At 53.5% G+C, this 18,240-nt stretch overlaps 2 protein-coding genes across 5 annotated transcripts; one reads left to right on the top strand and one right to left on the bottom strand.

Annotated features, from left to right (window-relative positions):
• The first annotated feature begins 3,819 nt into the window (after positions 1–3,819).
• FTSJ1 (FtsJ RNA 2'-O-methyltransferase 1) lies at positions 3,820–14,663 on the top strand. 2 transcript variants are annotated; one of them, XM_038747945.1, is made up of 11 exons: positions 3,820–3,889; positions 8,384–8,522; positions 9,799–9,868; positions 10,013–10,106; positions 10,470–10,548; positions 10,633–10,685; positions 10,832–10,885; positions 10,970–11,072; positions 11,232–11,315; positions 13,287–13,390; positions 13,476–14,663. In XM_038747945.1, the coding sequence occupies exons 2-11, from the start codon at positions 8,402–8,404 to the stop codon at positions 13,698–13,700; spliced, it is 987 nt and encodes a 328-aa protein (XP_038603873.1). In that variant the 5' UTR covers positions 3,820–3,889; positions 8,384–8,401; the 3' UTR covers positions 13,701–14,663. The 2 variants fall into 2 exon arrangements, with proteins under 2 accessions (XP_038603873.1, XP_038603872.1); XM_038747944.1 differs by lacking the exon at positions 3,820–3,889 and adding an exon at positions 7,198–7,282.
• A 138-nt stretch (positions 14,664–14,801) lies between these two features.
• Positions 14,802–17,312, bottom strand: LOC119929707 (organic solute transporter subunit alpha-like). Of its 3 annotated transcripts, none has more exons than XM_038747941.1 (7): positions 17,047–17,312; positions 16,795–16,946; positions 16,625–16,698; positions 16,342–16,500; positions 16,134–16,245; positions 15,734–15,986; positions 14,802–15,474 (listed from the first exon to the last, which is right to left on the bottom strand). In XM_038747941.1, exons 1-7 carry the CDS (start codon positions 17,123–17,125, stop codon positions 15,050–15,052), a joined length of 1,254 nt encoding a protein of 417 aa, XP_038603869.1. In that variant the 5' UTR covers positions 17,126–17,312; the 3' UTR covers positions 14,802–15,049. The 3 variants fall into 3 exon arrangements, with proteins under 3 accessions (XP_038603869.1, XP_038603870.1, XP_038603871.1); XM_038747942.1 differs by having other exon boundaries at positions 16,795–16,907; XM_038747943.1 differs by having other exon boundaries at positions 15,116–15,474; positions 16,150–16,245; positions 16,342–16,475.
• Between the last annotated feature and the right edge of the window lie 928 nt (positions 17,313–18,240).

Raw genomic sequence — 18,240 nt, 5'->3', positions numbered from 1 at the left:
AGTAGAGGAACGGCCCCCTGTATGGAAACCGGGGGAGGTCCCAGGACTGCAAAATGAACCCAGGAAAATCCTCCTTGAGTCACATTCATTCATTCATTCATTCAATTGTATTTATTGAACGCCTACTGTGTGCAGAGCACTGTACTAAGCGCTTGGGAAGTACAAGATGGTCTCTACATATAGAGACGATCCCTACCCAACAGTGGGCTCACAGTCTAGAAGGGGGAGACAGAGAACAAAACAAAACATATTAACAGAATAAAATAAATAGAATAAATATGTACGAGCAAAATAAATAGAGTAATAAATACGTACATACATATATACAGGTCCCAGCAGATGGACCGCTCAGGACTCCGGATTCCATGGTGATGTCACAACCTCCTAAGGCTTTAGGATAGTAGGGGATCAAACTTAAGAAGCAGGGTGGTCTAGTGGTTAGGACACGGGCCTGAAAGTTAGAAGGACCTGGGTTCTAATCCCAGTTCCACCACTTGTCTGCTATGTGAGCTGGGGCAAGTCAAGTTAAGCAGCGTGGCTCAGTGGAAAAAGCACGGCCTGGGGAGCCAGAGGGCGTGGGTTCAAATCCCGGCTCCGCCACTTGTCAGCTGTGTGACCTTGGACAAGTCACTTAACTTCCCTGGGCCTCAGTTCCCTCACCTGGAAAATGGGGATGAAGACCGTGAGCCCCACCTGATTACCTTGTATCTACTCCAGTGCTCAGAACAGTGCTTGGCACATAGTAAGTGCTCAACAAATACCAACATTATTATTCATTCATTCATTCATTCAATTGCGTTTATTGAGCGCTTACTGTATGCAGAGCACTGTACTGAGCGCTTGGGAAGTACAAGTTGGCAACATCTAGAGACGGTCCCTACCCAACAGCGGGCTCACAGGCTAGAAGGGGGAGACCGACAACAAAACAAAACATATTAACAAAATAAAATAAATAGAATAAATATGGACAAGTAAAATACATAAATAAAAGTAAAATAAATAAATAATTATTATCATTAAGCGCTTAGTACAGTGCTCTGCACACAGTAAGCGCTCAATAAATACGTTTGAATGTTATTATTATTAGTTAACTTCTCCGTGCCTCGGTTACCTCATCTGCAAAATGGGGATTAAGATCGTTAGCCCCATGTGGGTCATAGACGGTGTTCAACCCGATGAGCTTGAATCTACAACAGAGCTTAGTACAGTGCCTTTCGCATAGAGAAGCAGTGTGGCTCAGTGGAAAAGAGCCCGGGCTTTGGAGTCAGAGGTCGTGGGTTCAAATTCCGCTCCGCCACTTGTCGGCCGTGTGATTCTGGGCAAGTCACTTCACTTCTCTGTGCCTCAGCTCCCTCATCTGTAAAATGGGGATGAAGACTGTGAGCCCCCCCGTGGGACAACCTGATCACTTTGTAACCTCCCCAGCGCTTAGAACAGTGCTTTGCACATAGTAAGCGTTAAATAAGTGTCATTATTATTATTATTATTATTATTATAGAAAGCGCTTAACAAATGCCATTTTTAAAAAGGACCAGAAGTAGGAAAGAGGTGAGCCTTGGGAGACCACTGGTCTCTCCCAAATCTTGCAGCCACAGTGATGATTTCCGTAGCTACATCTGGTCCTGGTCAGATGGATAATTTCACCTAAATCTGGGGAAGTAGAGCAGCTTTTTCTTTGGTCGAGGGTTTGTTCATCGTTAGCAATAAAGGGAAGAGCAACAGGACTTCATCATCATCATCATCATCAATCGTATTTACTGAGCACTTACTATGTGCAGAGCACTGTACTAAGCGCTTGGGAAGTACAAATTGGCAACATATAGAGACAGTCCCTACCCAACAGTGGGCTCACAGTCTAAAAGGGGGAGACAGAGAACAAAACCAAACACACTAACAAAATAAAATAAATGAGCACCTACTGTGTGCAGAACGCTTGGAAACAGAGGATGGAAGAAAAATAAATGTGGTTTCTGCCTTTGAGACGCTTACAGTCTAATGCGACCTATCTTTCAATCAATCAATCAATCAATCGTATTTATTGAGCGCTTACTGTGTGCAGAGCACTGGACTAAGCGCTTGGGAAGTACAAGTTGGCAACATCTAGAGACGGTCCCTACCCAACAGTGGGCTCACAGTCTAAAAAGGGGAGACAGAGAACAAAACCAAACATACTAACAAAATAAAATAAATAGAATAGATATGTACAAGTAAAATGAATAAATAAATAGAGTAATAAATATGTACAAACATATATACAGGTGCTGTGGGGAAGGAAAGGAGGTAAGATGGGGGGATGGAGAGGGGGATGGTTTCGTAGCAGTTGGCCCTCTCACTTAGACCGTGAGGCCCGTGTGAAATGAGGACGGTGCCCAAACTGACTATCTTGTGTCAGCAGCGTGGCTCAGTGGACAGAACACGGGCTTGGGAGTCGGGGGTCATGGGTTCAAATCCCGGCTCCACCAATTGTCAGCTGAGTGACTTTGGGCAAGTCACTCAACTTCCCTGGGCCTCAGTCACCTCATCTGGAAAATGGCGATTAAGACTGTGAGCCCCCCCGGGGGACAACCTGATCACCTTGTATCCTCCCCAGCGCTTAGAACAGTGCTTTGCACATAGTAAGCGCTTAAAAAATGCCATTATTATCATTATTATTACCCCAGCACTTAATGCCCTACTCATTCATTCATTCAATTGTATTTATTGAGCGCTTACTGTGTGCAGAGCACTGGACTAAGCACTTGGGAAGTCCAAGCTGGCAACATCTAGAGACAGTCCCTACCCGACAGTGGGCTCACAGTCTAGAAGAGGGGGCTCACAGTCTCTGGGAGAGTTAGAGACCACGGAGCCTTGGCATTAGTCGCATTCGTAGTGGCGTTTATTCGGCTCCCCACTTGGTGCAATGCACTGTATCAATTCTCTGCTCCCCTCCTTTCTACATCACCCCTGCATTTGAATCTCTAACCCTTAAGCAGTTGATGGAGAAGCAGTGTGGCTCAATAAGCACTTAACAAATATCACAATTTGTTATTATTATTATCATTCATAATAATAATGCACTGCCCTACCTACTCTCTTACACAAACCTCCTTCCCGGGACCAGGTGAGGCCGGAGGGGGCCGTGACCAAAGGTTAAATTGAGCGTTAAGTGTGTTAAATTGTGAAATTTAAGTGTGTTAAATTGTGTTGTGTGAAATTCATTCATTCAATCGTATTTATCAATCAATCAATCGTATTTATTGAGCGCTTACTGTGTGCAGAGCACTGTACTTGGGAAGTCCAAGTTGGCAACATTTTAGACTGTGAGCCCACTGTTGGGTAGGGACTGTCTCTATATGTTGCCAACTTGTACTTCCCAAGCGCTTCGTACGGTGCTCTGCACACAGTAAGCGCTCAATAAATACGATTGATGATGATGATGATGATGCTATAGAGACGGTCCCTACCCAACAGCGGGCTCCCAGTCTAGAAATTGAGTGTTAAGGAGGTCTGCGGTGGGAATTAAGGTGGTTTTGAAGTGTGGGAATGGGAACTAAAAGGAACGAGGGGAGTCGGAGGAGTGGGCTCAGGCCTACCTCGTCTGATTTTCCCCTTTCTTGTCCCCGCCGCCCCTCACTCTTTCACTTCCACCATTTCCCCGCTTCTCCCCTGACATGATACAGGGTAAGGAGCTCTCTGGGCGTTGCTATGGAAACACAGTAGGATGATGACTGCTTTACCAGATGCCCATTAGAGGATGTCACCCTGGCAACGAGTCCTACTCACCACCCCCCTCCCCGCCACCATCTCATTTCACCGGACGCGACTCCAAACCCGAGCCAAGGGGCACTGAGGGGCCTCGGCCAGAAGGAGAGCTTCAAAGGGGCCGGCCGCGCTCATCCTCCAGGGAGACGTGAGCTCATGTGTTTGGGAACGGGAGGAGAAGAGGGCGCAGGCCCGAGCGGCGGGGTCAGACTGCAGCCGCTCGCTTGGCCTCCCTCCGACCCCGCTGGAAGCAGATGCAGCCCTGACCTCTGGCCCGGGGAGGCCGACGGGCGGACAAGGCCTCGCCGCGGCCGACGAGTCGACGTCCGCCCGCGGGGATGGGACAGGCTTCTCCGTCCAGCGGTCGGGGTGACGGGCGAGTCTGAGTAATCCCAGTTCCAGCCCCCAACTCCGTTATGTTGCCAATTTGTACTTCCCAAGTGCTTAGTCCAGTGCTCTGCACATAGTAAGCGCTCAATAAATACGATTGATGATGGAGGGTCGATCGCTCAGGCCGTGGTACTTATTGAGCACTTGCCGTGTGCGGAACACTGAACTGAGGGCATGGGGGAGTGCAATACAGTGGAGCTGGGACACGTTACCTGTCCGCAAAACGTTTTCAGTCCTGAGGGTCCTCCCAGTCCCAGATTCACTGCTCCACCTGGGGCCCTTGAGGTCACATAGGGAAAGCAGCGTGGCTCAGTGGAAAGAGCCCGGGCTTTGGAGTCAGAGGTCACGGGTTCAAATCCCGGCTCTGCCAAGTGTCAGCTGTGTGCCCTTGGGCAAGTCACTTCACTTCTCTGTGCCTCAGTTCCCTCATCTGTAAAATGGGGATGAAGACTGTGAGCCCCATGTGGGACCACCTGGTCACCTTGTATCCCCCCAGTGCTTAGAACAGTGCTTTGCACATAGCCAATCAATCAATCAGTTGTATTTATGGAGCGCTTACTGTGTGCAGAGCACTGTACTAAGCGCTTGGGAAGTACAAGTTGGCAACACATAGAGACAGTCCCTACCCAACAGTGGGCTCACAGTCTAGAACGGGGAGGCAGAGAACAAAACCAAACATATTAATAAAATAAATAGAATAGATATGTACAAGTAAAATAAATAAATAAATAGAGTAATACATATGCACAAACATATATACATATAAACAGGTGCTGTGGGGAAGGGAAGGAGGTAAGACGGGGGGATGGAGAGGGGGACGAGGGGGAGAGGAAGGAAGGGGCTGAGTGTGGGAAGGCCTCCTGGAGGAGGTGAGCTCTCAGTAGGGCCTTGAAGGGAGGAAGAGAGCTAGCTTGGCGGATGGGCAGAGGGAGGCCATTCCAGGCCCGGGGGAGGACGTGGGCCGGGGGTCGATGGCGGGACAGGCGAGAGTGAGGCCCAGTGAGGAGGTTAGCGGCAGAGGAGCGGAGGGTGCGGGCTGGGCTGACGCTGGTACAGAGGGATTCTTGGTGGGGGAGAGGGAGGGAAAAAGCTGGGTGGGAGAGGAGAAGGGGAAGGTGAGGAATGGGAATGGCAGTTGGGAGCAAGGGAATAGAAAGTTCATGGTGAGGTCAGCAGGGCGAGTGACAGTACAGCGGGAGGTTAACAATTGAGATGCAGAAGCGATAAGACAGTAGCAATGATATAAGTAGGAGATGGCATCACGGGGGTAGTTAAACGATTAACATGCTATGGCAATAATAAAATTGGCAGATAATGATGTCACAGAGAGCAGATACAAACTATTATGTGCTGGAGTAGGGTGGACCTGTTAAGGGGTCAGGGAGCAGAGATATCTGGGGGGAGGAGTGAACAGCCAACTAGCATGGGGGGGCTGAGGAGGTGCCAATGAGGTTGTCGTTAATATAACTTGGTGCTAACAAGGGCCTTTTTCCCGGGGTGGGGGGGAGAGTCAGTCAGGATGGGACCAGGAATAGGGGGATGGGGGGCACTTTAAGGAAGATCGCTTAAATATTTTGCCGATTTGTACTTCCCAAGCGCTTAGTACAGTGCTCTGCCCAGAAGTGGAAAGAGCCGAGGCTTGGAAGTCAGTGGTCGTGGGTTCTAATCTCGGCTCCGCCACTTGTCAGCTGTGTGACTTTGGGCAAGTCACTTCACTTCTCTGGGCCTCAGTTACCTCATCCGAAAAATGGGGATTAATAATTATTAACAATAGTAATAATAATGGCATTTGTTAAGCGCTTACTATGTGCCAAGCACCGTTTTAAGCACTGGGGAGGATACAAGGTGATGAGATTGTCCCACACGAGGCTCACTGTCTTCATCCCCATTTTACAGATGACGGAATTGAGGCCCAGATTAAGACTGTGTTCTAAGCACTAGGGGAGGACTACAAGGTGATCAGGTTATCCCACGTGGGGCTCACAGTCTTCATCCCAATTTTACAGATGGGAGAACTGAGGCCCAGGTTGTCCCACATGGGGCTCACAGTCTTCATCCCCATTTTACAGATGAGGGAACTGAGGCCCAGATTAAGACTGTGAGCCCCACATGGGACAAGCTGATTACCTTGTATCCCCCCCTTAGTGCTTAGAACAGGGCTTAGCACATAGCAAGTGCTTAACAGAGAGCCCGCTGTTGGGTAGGGACCGTCTCTGTATGTTGCCAGCTTGTACTTACTAAGCGCTTAGTCCAGTGCTCTGCACACAGAAAGTGCTCAATACATACGATTCATTCGTTCATTCATTCAATCGTATTTATTGAGCGCTGACTGTGTGCAGAGCACTGGACTAAGCGCTTGGGAAGTACAAATTGGCAACATCGCTTACTGTGTGCAGAGCACTGGACTAAGCGCTTGGGAAGTACAAGTTGGCAACATCTAGAGACGGTCCCTACCCAACAGCGGGATCATTCATTCATTCATTCATTCAATCAATCAATCAATCAATCAATCGTATTTATTGAGCGCTTACTGTGTGCAGAGCACTGTACCAAGCGCTTGGGAAGTACAAGTTGGCAACATATAGAGACAGTCCCTACCCAACAGTGGGCTCACAGTCTAAATCATATTTATTGAGCGCTTACTGTGTGCCGAGCACTGTACTAAGCGCTTGGGAAGTCCAAGTTGGCAACATCCAGGGACGGTCCCTACCCAATGGCGGGCTCCCAGTCTAGAAGGGGGAGACAGACAACAAAACCAAACATAGTAACAAAATGAAATGAATAGAATAAATATGGACAAGACAAAACATATTGTGAATGAAGGAATGAACAAATGGCGTCACTATTATTATGAATACGATTGAATGAATGAACGAGTGCCGTCATTATTATTCTAAATACGATTTAGTGAATGAGTGAGTGAGTGAAGGGGGAGGGTGAAACTACAAGTCCCAGCATGCAGCGCTTCCAACTGGGACGCGCATGCGCCTTAGCGCCTTCAACTGGGCCGCGCATGCGCCTTAGCCCCTCCCTCGCCATCCAAACCGCGTCGTGACCCACAATGCAACGCGGCCGGCCTGCTGCTCCTGCTCTTGCCTGAGGCCTATTGGGCCCCAACTGAGGTGGGAGATCCACAGCCTGGACGCAAAAGGTGGTCGATAATAACAATAATAATGGCATTTATTAAGCGCTTACTATGTGCCAAGCACTGTTCTAAGCGCTGGGGAGGTTCCAAGGTGATCAGGAGGTCCCACGTGGGGCTCACAGTCTTCATTTCCCATCCACCCATCCTTCCCCTTCTTCCCCTCCTTCACCTCCCCACAGCACCTGTATGTATATATATACATATATATGTATGTATATGTATATATGCATATGTATATATGTATATGTATGTATATGTATATATGTATGTATGTATATATATATAAATATATATATTTGTACATATTTATTTCTCTATTTTACTTGTCCATATTTATTCTGTGTATTTTATTTTGTGAATATGTTTTGTTTTGTTCTCTGTCTCCCCCTTCTAGACTGTGAGCCCGTTGTTGGGTAGGGACCGTCTCTAGATGTGGCCAACTTGGACTCCCCAAGCGCTTAGTCCAGTGCCCTGCACACAGGAAGCGCTCAATAAATACGATTGATTGATTTATTGATTGATCATTATTATTATTAAGCTTGTGGGCAGAGAATGTGTCTGTTATATTGTACTCTCCCATATTCGTAGTACAGCGCTCTGCAAGTGAGTAGGCGCTCAGTCAATACGAATGACCGACTGACAGGGAGAGGAAACAGAGTGTTTGGCGAGGGAGGGTCTGGAATTATTATTAAGCTTGTGGGCAGAGAATGTGTCTGTTATATTGTACTCTCCCATATTCTTAGTACAGCGCTCTGCAAGTGAGTAGACGCTCAGTCAATACGAATGACCGACTGACAGAGGGAGGAAACAGAGTGTTTGGCGAGGGAGGGTCTGGAATTATTATTAAGCTTGTGGGCAGAGAATGTGTCTGTTGTACTCTCCCATATTCTTAGTACAGCGCTCTGCAAGTGAGTAAGCGCTCAGTCAATACGAATGACCGACTGACAGAGAGAGGAAACAGAGTGTTTGGCGAGGGAGGGTCTGGAAGATTTGTCATCACGATGTCCCTGCGGAGAAAGGGAGCCAGTGGATCCGAGGACTCTGGCCAAGGTACCCATCTTTTGTTAAGGCGGAGATAATAGACGCTTTGACTTCTCTCCCTCACAGGCCCCTGGAACTGAAGGGATGGGTCGGTCTTCCAAGGACAAGAGGGACATTTACTACCGTCTGGCCAAAGAGGAGGGCTGGCGGGCCCGCAGCGCTTTCAAACTGCTGCAGCTGGATGAGGAGTTTCAACTCTTCCAGGGTACGGGGAGGCGGGGGAGGGCTGGGGGGGTGGTCACCTAATGGCAGGAGGACCCGGGGTAGGTGGGGAAATCCCCGGGGTGTGGAGGGAGGGACCAGAAGGCCAAAGTTGGGCCCCCTGCTCAGATCCAGGAGCTGAACCAGGGTAGCAGCGTGGCTTAGGAGAAAGAGCACAGGCTCGGGAGTCGGAGGTTGTGGGTTCTAATCCCGGCTCTGCCACGTCTGCTGTGTGACCTTGGGTAAGTCACTTAACTGTTTAGACTGTGAGCCCACTGTTGGGTAGGGACTGTCTCTATATGTTGCCAACTTGGACTTCCCAAGCGCTTAGTACAGTGCCCTGCACACAGTAAGTGCGCAATAAATACGATTGATTGATTGGCACATAGTAAGCGCCTAACAGATACCATTATTATTACTAAAAGTTTAGGAGAGTACAGTCCTTTAGACTGTAAACTTGTTATGGGCAGGGAACCATGAGGCCTTCCCAGACTGAGCCCCCTCCTTCCTCTCCCCCTCTTCCCCCTCTTCATCCCCCCGGCCTTACCTCCTTCCCTTCCCCACAGCACCTGTATATATGTTTGTACATATTTATTACTCTATTTATTTTACTTGTACATATTTATTCTATTTATTTTATTCTGTTAATATGTTTTGTTTTGTTCTCCGTCTCCCCCTTCTAGACTGTGAGCCCGCTGTTGGGAAGGGACCGTCTCTATATGTTGCCAACTTGTACTTCCCAAGCGCTTAGTACAGTGCTCTGCGCACAGTAAGCGCTCAATAAATACGATTGATTGATTGATTAACTTCTCTGTGCCTCAGTTACCTCATCTTTAAAATGGGGATTAAGGCTGTGTTTGGGACAACCTGACCACCCTGTATTTAGAACAGTGCTTGGCACATAGTAAGTGTTTAACATATACCATCATTATCATTATTATTGCCACGTACCGCAAATGTTCCCAGTATGTTTTTGGGTGGTGCTGGGGGGTTCCCAATGTAGTCTGCCTCCCAGAACCAGTTTCAGCTAATTCATTCATTCATTCAGTCGTACTTAGTGAGCGCTTACTGTGTGCAGAGCACTGTACTAAGCGCTTGGGAAGTCCAAGTTGGCAACATATAGAGACGGTCCCTACCCAACAGTGGGCTCACAGTCTAGAAGAGGGACTAGCTAAGGGACTAGAACGGACAGGAACAGAGGGTGACTTGGGGGGAACTCTTCAAATCCTACCGGGCCCTCCCTGCCGACGTGATAAAACCAGGATTTTCTCCGCCCTCAGGGGTACGTCGTGCCGTGGATCTGTGCGCCGCACCGGGCAGTTGGAGCCAAGTCCTGAGCCGTAAACTGAAGTGAGGAGCCGGGTGGGAGAGGGGGGCCGGGCTGGGCCTGTTGGAGGAAGACGGGACAGTTTTGGGGACCTAGAGGTCCCTCTCCGGGACTGTGGGGAAATCGGGTGGGTTCCCTTTGACGCAGTTGCTATTCCGGTCTCCCAGGGGGTCAGACACGGCGAGCACCATCGTGGCGGTGGACCTCCAGGCCATGGCTCCTCTTCCAGGGGTCATTCAGATCCAAGGGGATATCACTAAGGTGAGGAAAACAGGGCTGGGAGTGGAGTGGGTTTGGTTCTCTGTCTCGCCCTTCTAGACTGTGAGCCCACTGTTGGGTAGGGACTGTCTCTATATGTTGCCAACTTGGACTTCCCAAGCGCTTAGTACAGTGCTCTGCACACAGTAAGCGCTCAAGAAATACGATTGATGATGATGATGATGATGAGAGGGAGGCCTAAGGGCCTCCGCAACCAGGGAGCGTAAACTCCCGGGGAGCAGGGATTGGGCCTGTTCTCTCCTAAGCCCACAGCACAGTGCTCTGCACACAGTGGGAGTTCTGTCAGCACCCAGAAGCTTCCCCCAAGCTGGAAGGGGAGCGCTTAGCGCCTTGGATTTCCCCCAGGTATCCACAGCCCAGGAGATCATCCGGCATTTTGAGGGGCAGCCGGCCGATCTGGTGGTGTGTGACGGAGCCCCTGACGGTGAGCACGGAGGGACCCCCGAGAGGCGCGGTGGGGCGGGGGCGTTGGGGGGTCGGACCCCCTAACCCCGGCTCCTCTCTCCAGTGACCGGGCTGCACGACATCGACGAGTACATTCAGGCCCAGTTGCTGTTGGCGGTGAGTCCCCCCGAGGGCTGCCCGACCGGAGCGGAGCGGGAGGCGGTGGGCGAGCGGGGAACCGTCCAGCCCCTCTTTCCCCGGCGACGGCGGGCTCGGCCCGGGGGCCGCGGCGAAGCCTCAGCCCGCCTCTCCCCTTCCTTCAGGCACTGAACATCACCACCCACGTCTTGAAGCCGGGGGGCACCTTCGTGGCCAAGGTGGGGGTCCACCCTCGGCGGGGGAAGCGGGCGGGTGCGGCCGGCGGGACTCCCCCCTCCTGACCGTCCCCCGCCTCCGCCCAGATCTTCCGGGGCCGAGACGTCACCCTGCTCTACTCCCAGCTCCGCATCTTCTTCCCGGACGTCACCTGCGCCAAGCCCCGCAGCAGTCGCAACTCCAGCATTGGTCGGGGATGGGGGGGAAGCGGGGATTGGGAGGGCTGGAGGGGCGGGCGATGAGGGGAGGAGCCCGCGGGGGATGCTTTTGGAGATCTGGATCTTCTGCGGGGTGTGAGTGGGGGTCGGGGGCGGCAGTTTGGGACGGCTCCCTGGGCTTCCCTCGCAGAAGCCTTTGTGGTTTGTCGTGGCTTTGCCCCGCCTGCCGGCTACGTCCCCAACATGGCCAACCCCCTCCTGGACCACCGCTATGGTGAGTTGCCCCCAGGGACGCACGGTGGGCTGGGAGCTTGGGGAGGGGGCTAAACAAGGGACCACCCCCAGGCCCCCATTAGGAGGGAAGATGCCGCAGCTGGGATAGGTCAGGTTGAGTGACAGCAGGCTCCCCCCTTCATCATCATCATCATCATTCGTATTTATTGAGCGCTTACTGTGTGGAGAGCACTGTGCTAAGCGCTTGGGAAGTCCAAGTTGGCAACATCTAGAGACAGTCCCTACCCAGCAGTGGGCTCACAGTCTAAAAGGGGGAGGCGGAGAACAAAACCAAACATACTAACAAAATAAAATAAATAGAATAGATATGTACAAGTAAAATAAATAAATAAATAAATAGAGTGAGAAATATGTATAAAACATATATACATATATTCCTACCCCCGCCCCCTTCCAGCGCCAGGTTGGGACCTCCGGAGCTTACGGACCGGGCTGGCCTTCTAGACTGTGAGCCCACTGTTGGGTAGGGACCGTCTCTCTGTGTTGCCAACTTGGACTTCCCAAGCGCTTAGTCCGGTGCTCTGCACACAGTAAGCGCTCAATAAATACGATTGATTGATTGATTAAAGAGAAGCTTTGGAGCCAGAGGTCATGGGTTCAAACCCCAGCCCAGCCAGTTGTCAGCTGTGTGACTTTTGGGCAAGTCACTTCACTTCTCTGGGCCTCAGTTACCGCATCTGTAAAATGGGGATGAAGACTGTGAGCCCCCCACCATGGGACAACCTGATCACCTTGTAACCTCCCCAGCGCTTAGTACAGTGCTTTGCACATAGTAAGCACTTAATAAATGCCATCATTATTATTATTATTATTGTAACCTCCCCAGCGCTTAGAACAGTGCTTTGCACATGTTAAGTGCTGAATAAATGCCATCATTATTATTATTATTATTATTGTAACCTCCCCAGTGCTTAGAACAGTGCTTTGCACATAATAGTAATAATGGTATTTGTTAAGTGCTTACTATGTGCAAAGCACTGTTCTAAGCGCTGGGGGGGCTACAAGGTGATCAGGTTGTCCCACTTGGGACTCACAGTCTTAATCCCCATTTTACAGATGAGGGAACTGCGGCACAGAGAAGTTAAGTGGCTTGCCCAAGGTCACGCGGAGCTGGGATTCGAACCCATGACCTCTGACCCCCAAGCCCTCGCTCTTTCCAGTGAGCCACACTGCTTCCCACATAGTATTTATTTTATTTATTTTGTTAGTATGTTTGGTTTTGTTCTCTGTCTCCCCCTTTTAGACTGTGAGCCCACTGTTGGGTAGGGACCGTCTCTAGATGTTGCCAACTTGGACTTCCCAAGCGCTTAGTCCAGTACTCTGCGCACAGTAAGCGCTCAATAAATACGATTGATGATGATGATGATGGCATTTGTTAAGCGCTTACTATGTGCAAAGCACTGTTCTTTGTACTGTACTATGTGCAAAGCACAGGGAAGCAGCGTGGCTCAGTGGAAAGAGGACGGGCTTTGGAGTCAGAGGTCATGGGTTCAAATCCCGGCTCCGCCACTTGTCAGCTGGGTGACTTTGGGCAAGTCACTTCACTTCCCTGTGCTTCAGTTCCCTCATCTGGAAAGTGGGGATGAAGACTGTGAGCCCCCCGTGGGACAACCTGATCACCCTGTAACCTCCCCAGCGCTTAGAACAGTGCTTTGCACATAGTAAGCGATTAATAAATGCCCTTATCATTAAGCGCTTACTATGTGCAAAGCACTGGGGAGGTTACAAGGTGATCAGCTTGTCCTACGGGGGGCTCACAGTCTTCATCCCCATTTGACAGATGAGGGAACTGAGGGACCTTAGGATGGCTAGGGCTGGAGAAAGTGTAAGGAAAGTGGAGTTCAGGATGGAGAAAGTGGAAGGAAAGAGCCCCGGAGGGAAAACGGCGGGGCGTGGTGGGGGGAGCGAGAGCCTGGCGGCTTCATCGGCCCGCTCTCTCCGCCCCGCCAAGACCTGGACTTCAACCAGCTGGAGGGGCCCAACCGCGTGATCGTGCCCTTCTTGGCTTGCGGCGACCTCAGCGCCTACGACGCTGACCGCACCTACCCGCTCCAGGTGAGCGAGGGAGGTGTGGGTGGGGAGAGGGCTCTGCTTTTCCTCCCCCCGTCAACCTGTGACCGGTTTCCTCTTGCCGCTGCAGCTGACCGGGGGCCCGGCTTACAGGTACAAGGCCCCGCCTCAGCCCCCCATCCGTCCGCCGTACCAGAAGGCTTGTTTCCTCAAGAAGAACAACCTGCTGGCCAAGGATCCCGAGCCCAGCGTCCTGGAGAGCGTGGCTAAGGACGCTGAGGCCCTGGAGCAGCGGGAGCCCAGCCTCCTCCAAAGTGTGGCCGAGGCCCTGGACTCATTTTCTGTGGCCCCTTGAGAGTGACATCTCCTCGGGAGACGTTTTAACCCTCCGGTTGAAAATTTCTAGCTTTGTCTAATTCTGGTTCCTACATTTGTGATCGATGGACCCAAGAACTAGGGGGGGAGGAAAGCCCCTTTCTCCATTCTCTGCGGCCCCGCTCGCTCCCCGGGCCCGACCATCCCGAACTAGGCCCCGGCCTCCCACCGCTCGAGATCGGGTGGCTTCCAAAGTCTGGCCGGAGACTGCACTATCCTTACGCAGAATGGACAATTCCCAAGAGCGGCAAGGAGCTGGAGACGGGGTTGTCCGTCCCGCCCCCGGGAGCTCCGGTGGCCGCTCCGGCTCAGAGCGGGAAGCATCCGAGTAGTAAGACACGGCGACGCTACCGCAGTTTGGAAGCAAAGACTAAGGGGTACTGTTCATCACCATCATCATCAATCGTATTTATTGAGCGCTTACTATGTGCAGAGCACTGTACTAAGCGCTTGGGAAGTACAAATTGGCAACACATAGAGACAGTCCCTACCCTACAGTGGGCTCACAGTCCCCGTGATCATGGAAACGGGGAGAGCTCGAGTCTCAGAGTCAGGGGACCTGGGTTCTAATCCTAACCCCACCACGGTTCTGCTGGTTGTCTTTGGGCGAGTCGGCTCTCTGGGCCTCAGTTTCCTCAACTGGAAAATGGGGATTAAATATCTGTTCTCTCCCTTAGACCGCGAGCCACGCGTAGGACAGAGACTGTGTCCGACCCCATTATCTTCTATCTACCCCAGTGCTTAGTCCGTAGTAAGTGCTTGACAAACACCATGGTTATCCTCTTACTTTTTCCTAGTTATTCGCCCTGTCACACCTACAGGGTGAGACTTCAGGCTAGGGACCACATCTTGAACTGTTTTATCTTTTATTCGGCCCAAGGCTCGGCATAGCGCTCGGGCCGTTGTAAGTGCTTAATAAATAGCTAGCGGGAAAAAGGCAAGATTTCTCTGCTGCACCTGCCGACTGTGGAGCAAGCAGGGCGGCCCAGGGTTAAGTCCCTCTGGGCCTTCCTGTCTGCTGCAGTGCCTCTCCCTCCTCTTCCCCTCCTTTCCCACCCCGTCAGCGTGGGGAGGCCCAGGCCAAGGTCTCGGTTGCTTTATTGCAGCTGGAACCTGTATCCTGTGCCCCTGCTCCCAGGGAAATTTGCGGCTGGGAGCGGCCCCCACACAGTTTGCCGGAGCAACTCCAGCGCTGGCCCTTTGGTCCAGTGGGCAGGGGGTCGGAAGCCCGGGACTGCCCACCCTGGGAACTGGGGTGGAATAAGAAACTGGAGGGTCTGGGGCCCCCAGGCTCTACAGTCTCCAAACACAATGACTTCGAGAGGGAACCTAGGCCCGAGTCTCCAGGGCCCCCGGAGAGGTTGGGGCAGGAGGGTGGGGTGCGGGGAGGGGAGATGGGACGGTGGTGGGGAGCGTCCCCAATGTCAAGCTTCCAGCCGGCGATCCGGGCCCCCCGGCCTGGGGGAGCGGAGTGTGCTCAATGTGGCACAGACCCTCCTCTCCAAGCTGGAAGGTGGGGTTCGGGGCCCAAGTGTCCCCAGCCACCCCCAGACTCTCCCGCTGGGGCCTGCTCTCCGGCTTCGGGGAGGCCCAGGTGTGCCAGGGGGAACCGCTCCCCACCTCCTCCGTCCTGGCCTCGCCCTCCTCTTCCTGCGGCTTGCCCTCTCGGGGGGCCGGCTCCAGCCTCCGGAAACAGGAGCGGGCCAGGAGGCCGATGCCGAACATCTCGACTGTCAGGGAGTAGTAGTAGATGACTGAGGGGAAGGGGAACAGGAGGGAGAAGCGAGTCAACCCCGCCGGGGAGGGACACCAGCCCGGTTCCTGGCTTTAGCCCGGAACGGGGGGCTCCGAAAATTGACCTCCACTCCTGCCCCACCTCTGAGCCGCGCCAACCCCCTCGGGACGTCAGTTCTCTGAAGGCAGGGATCGCGGTACTGGACTCTCCAAAGCACTCGGCGTACGGAAAGGTACACGGGTTGACCGATTAACCGGCCGGGTGGCGGGGGGACTCACTCTGAGAGCGTGTGCGGGCGGAAAAAGGCGGGCTGCAGGGGATGACGCCCAAGGCTCCCATGGTCTCCAGCACGCCGCTCTGAAGGCCACAGACCACCAGCACCAGGGTGATGCAGATAAACTTGGCACGGAGGCGGAAGCCGGGCAGGGCGCGGCGCGAAGCCGTGTAGAAGAGCAGGTAGCCGTAGAAGGAGAGGAAGGTGGAGGCGCCCATCAGGGCGTTGAAGTAGGAGTTGGGGTTGCTGGAGCCCACCTGCGGAGGGTGAAAGACAAGCTGCCCTGTCACCCGTTTTGGGGCGGGGGGGGCCGCCCCTTAAACGTGGCCAAGGAAAGGGCCTGGAGGCCAAGTGGGAGAAAGCGGTGCCCCCAGCTCCCCGCCCGGCCCGGCTTTCCCACTCACGTCTCCGTAATCGTACTGCTCGTCCGTCCAGAGCACGAGGGAGACGAGGAAGAGGGCCGTGCGGACCAGAGACAGCTGCAACACGGCCAGCGACATCCAGCGCAGGCTGGTCCTGGACGGGGTGCGGATGAGAGACACGGGGCGCGGCTGGCGGGGGCCGCGGACCCGCTCCCCTGCCCTCCCCTCGCCCGGCCCCGACCCGGCTCACCGGGTGATCGCGATGTTGGGGCAGCAGCAGCAGCAGCAGCAGCAGGGCGGAGGATTGGGAGCCACGTGGGAGCCGTGAAGCTGCCGGAGCAGCCGGGCTTCTCCCCCGGCAAGATCCCGCACCAGCTCCAGAAACTTCCACAGGGTGATGGAGTGATAGCTGCCGATCCCCCCGCCCCGCCAACCCAGGCTCAGGCCGGGGACTTGGGGGGCACCCAGCCCGGAGTCCCCGCGCCCCATCGCACCCTCCTCCCGACCCCAAGGATGGCGGAGAGGGGACTCACAGAGAGGCCACGAAGTTGCAGACGAACGAGGAGCGGGGAACGTAGATGCCGACGGCAGCCGTGACCCCGATCACCTGAGGTGAGGGCGGGAGGGCGGCTCAGGCCTCTTCCCCCGCGTCCCAGCGCGGTGGGAACCCGGGCCCGCTTTCCCTGCCACAGAGGGTTCTCACCGGGTAGACACCGAGGATCCAGAGGCACAGGCCGGTGCGGTGAGCGGGGAGAGGCCCGCGAAGGAAGAAGCCGACGGCTTCCAGGAAGAGCCCCACTTGCAGCAGGGCCAGGACTGCCGGGGGTAAGAAGAGCCAGAGTTGGGCGCGGAGCACTGCGGAGGGAGAGGGGAGAGCGGGAGACCCAGTGGACAGGTCAAGTCGGGCCCGGTCTGCTCCTCGGCCCGGCCTCCCGGTCCCCCCACCCCGCCTCACCTTGGAAAATCTCCCACGACAGCGGGAATTGAGCAGGCGCTCCGGAACAGTTGGCTTTGACCATCATGGCGGTGGCCATCCGTCTCCTCCTAACCCCGTCCCATCCTATCCCTCGTCTCTCCTACTTCCTGCTTCCCCTTTCCCGGCTTCACGGACATTCCCGCCCTTTCTGCTCCCTCTCCCGCCCCCGACCCCTGCACCGGGTGGGCGTTGATGTCTGGGCCCGCCGCCCGGGCCCCCCCGCCGCCGTCCCGGCTCCTGCCCGCGGCAGGCGGGACGGAGCGATGGAAGGAGGAAGTGACCCCCCGCATCCAAACCCACCCCGGATCCAGGCGGAGGGGTGAATTAATCATTGATGGGGCTGGGCCTCGGGTCCAACTTCCACCCCCAGCGTGCAGGTAGAGAACTCAGGGACCCTCCTTTCTCGGGGTGGCTCAGTGGAAAGAGCCCGGGCTTTGGAGTCAGAGGTCATGGGTTCAAATCCCGGCTCCGCCAGTTGTCAGCTGGGTGACTTGGGGCGAGTCACTTCGCTTCTCTGGGCCTCAGTTCCCTCATCTGGAAAATGGGGATGAAGACTGGGAGCCCCCCCGTGGGACCACCTGATCACCTTGTTACCTCCCCGGCGCTTAGAACAGTGCTTTGCACATGGTAAGCGCTTAATAAATGCTATCATTATTATTATTCTGTGCCTCAGTTCCCTCATCTGGAAAATGGGGATGAAGACTGGGAGCCCCCCGTGGGACCACCTGATCACCTTGTTACCTCCCGAGCGCTTAGAACAGTGCTTTGCACATAGTAAGCGCTTAATAAATGCTATCACTATTATTATTCTCTGGGCCTCAGTGACCTCATCTGGAAAATGGGGATGAAGACTGGGAACCCCCCGTGGGACAACCTGATCACCTTGTTATCTCCCCAGTGCTTAGAACAGTGCTTTGCACATAGTAAGTGCTTAATAAATGCTATCACTATTATTATTTTCTGGGCCTCAGTTCCCTCATCTGGAAAATGGGGATGAAGACTGGGAGCCCACTGTGGGAGAACCTGATCACCTTGTTACCTCCCCGGCGCTTAGAACAATGCTTTGCACATAGTAAGTGCTTAATAAATGTCATTATTATTTTTATTATTTCTCTCCCCCACCTCACCCCCCCAGGCGACAATCAAACCCACACAGGGCCACGGCGGCTTTTC

This window comes from Tachyglossus aculeatus, chromosome 6, assembly GCF_015852505.1.
Source record: "Tachyglossus aculeatus isolate mTacAcu1 chromosome 6, mTacAcu1.pri, whole genome shotgun sequence".
Lineage (NCBI taxonomy): Eukaryota > Metazoa > Chordata > Mammalia > Monotremata > Tachyglossidae > Tachyglossus > Tachyglossus aculeatus.
The sequence above is the reverse complement of the archived record's forward strand: the minus strand, read 5'-3'. Positions and strand labels throughout refer to the sequence as shown.

Coding starts and splice junctions, on each gene's coding strand:
- LOC119929707 (XM_038747941.1), bottom strand. CDS start 17,125: ATGGCCACCGCCATGATGGTCAAAGCCAACTGTTCCGGAGCGCCTGCT. Junction 16,947..17,046: donor GTCGTGGGAGATTTTCCAAG/GTGAGGCGGGGT, acceptor CTCCCTCCGCAG/TGCTCCGCGCCCAACTCTGG. Junction 16,501..16,624: donor TGCAACTTCGTGGCCTCTCT/GTGAGTCCCCTC, acceptor GGGGATCGGCAG/CTATCACTCCATCACCCTGT.
- FTSJ1 (XM_038747945.1), top strand. CDS start 8,402: ATGGGTCGGTCTTCCAAGGACAAGAGGGACATTTACTACCGTCTGGCC. Junction 9,869..10,012: donor GTCCTGAGCCGTAAACTGAA/GTGAGGAGCCGG, acceptor CCGGTCTCCCAG/GGGGTCAGACACGGCGAGCA. Junction 10,107..10,469: donor TCCAAGGGGATATCACTAAG/GTGAGGAAAACA, acceptor GATTTCCCCCAG/GTATCCACAGCCCAGGAGAT.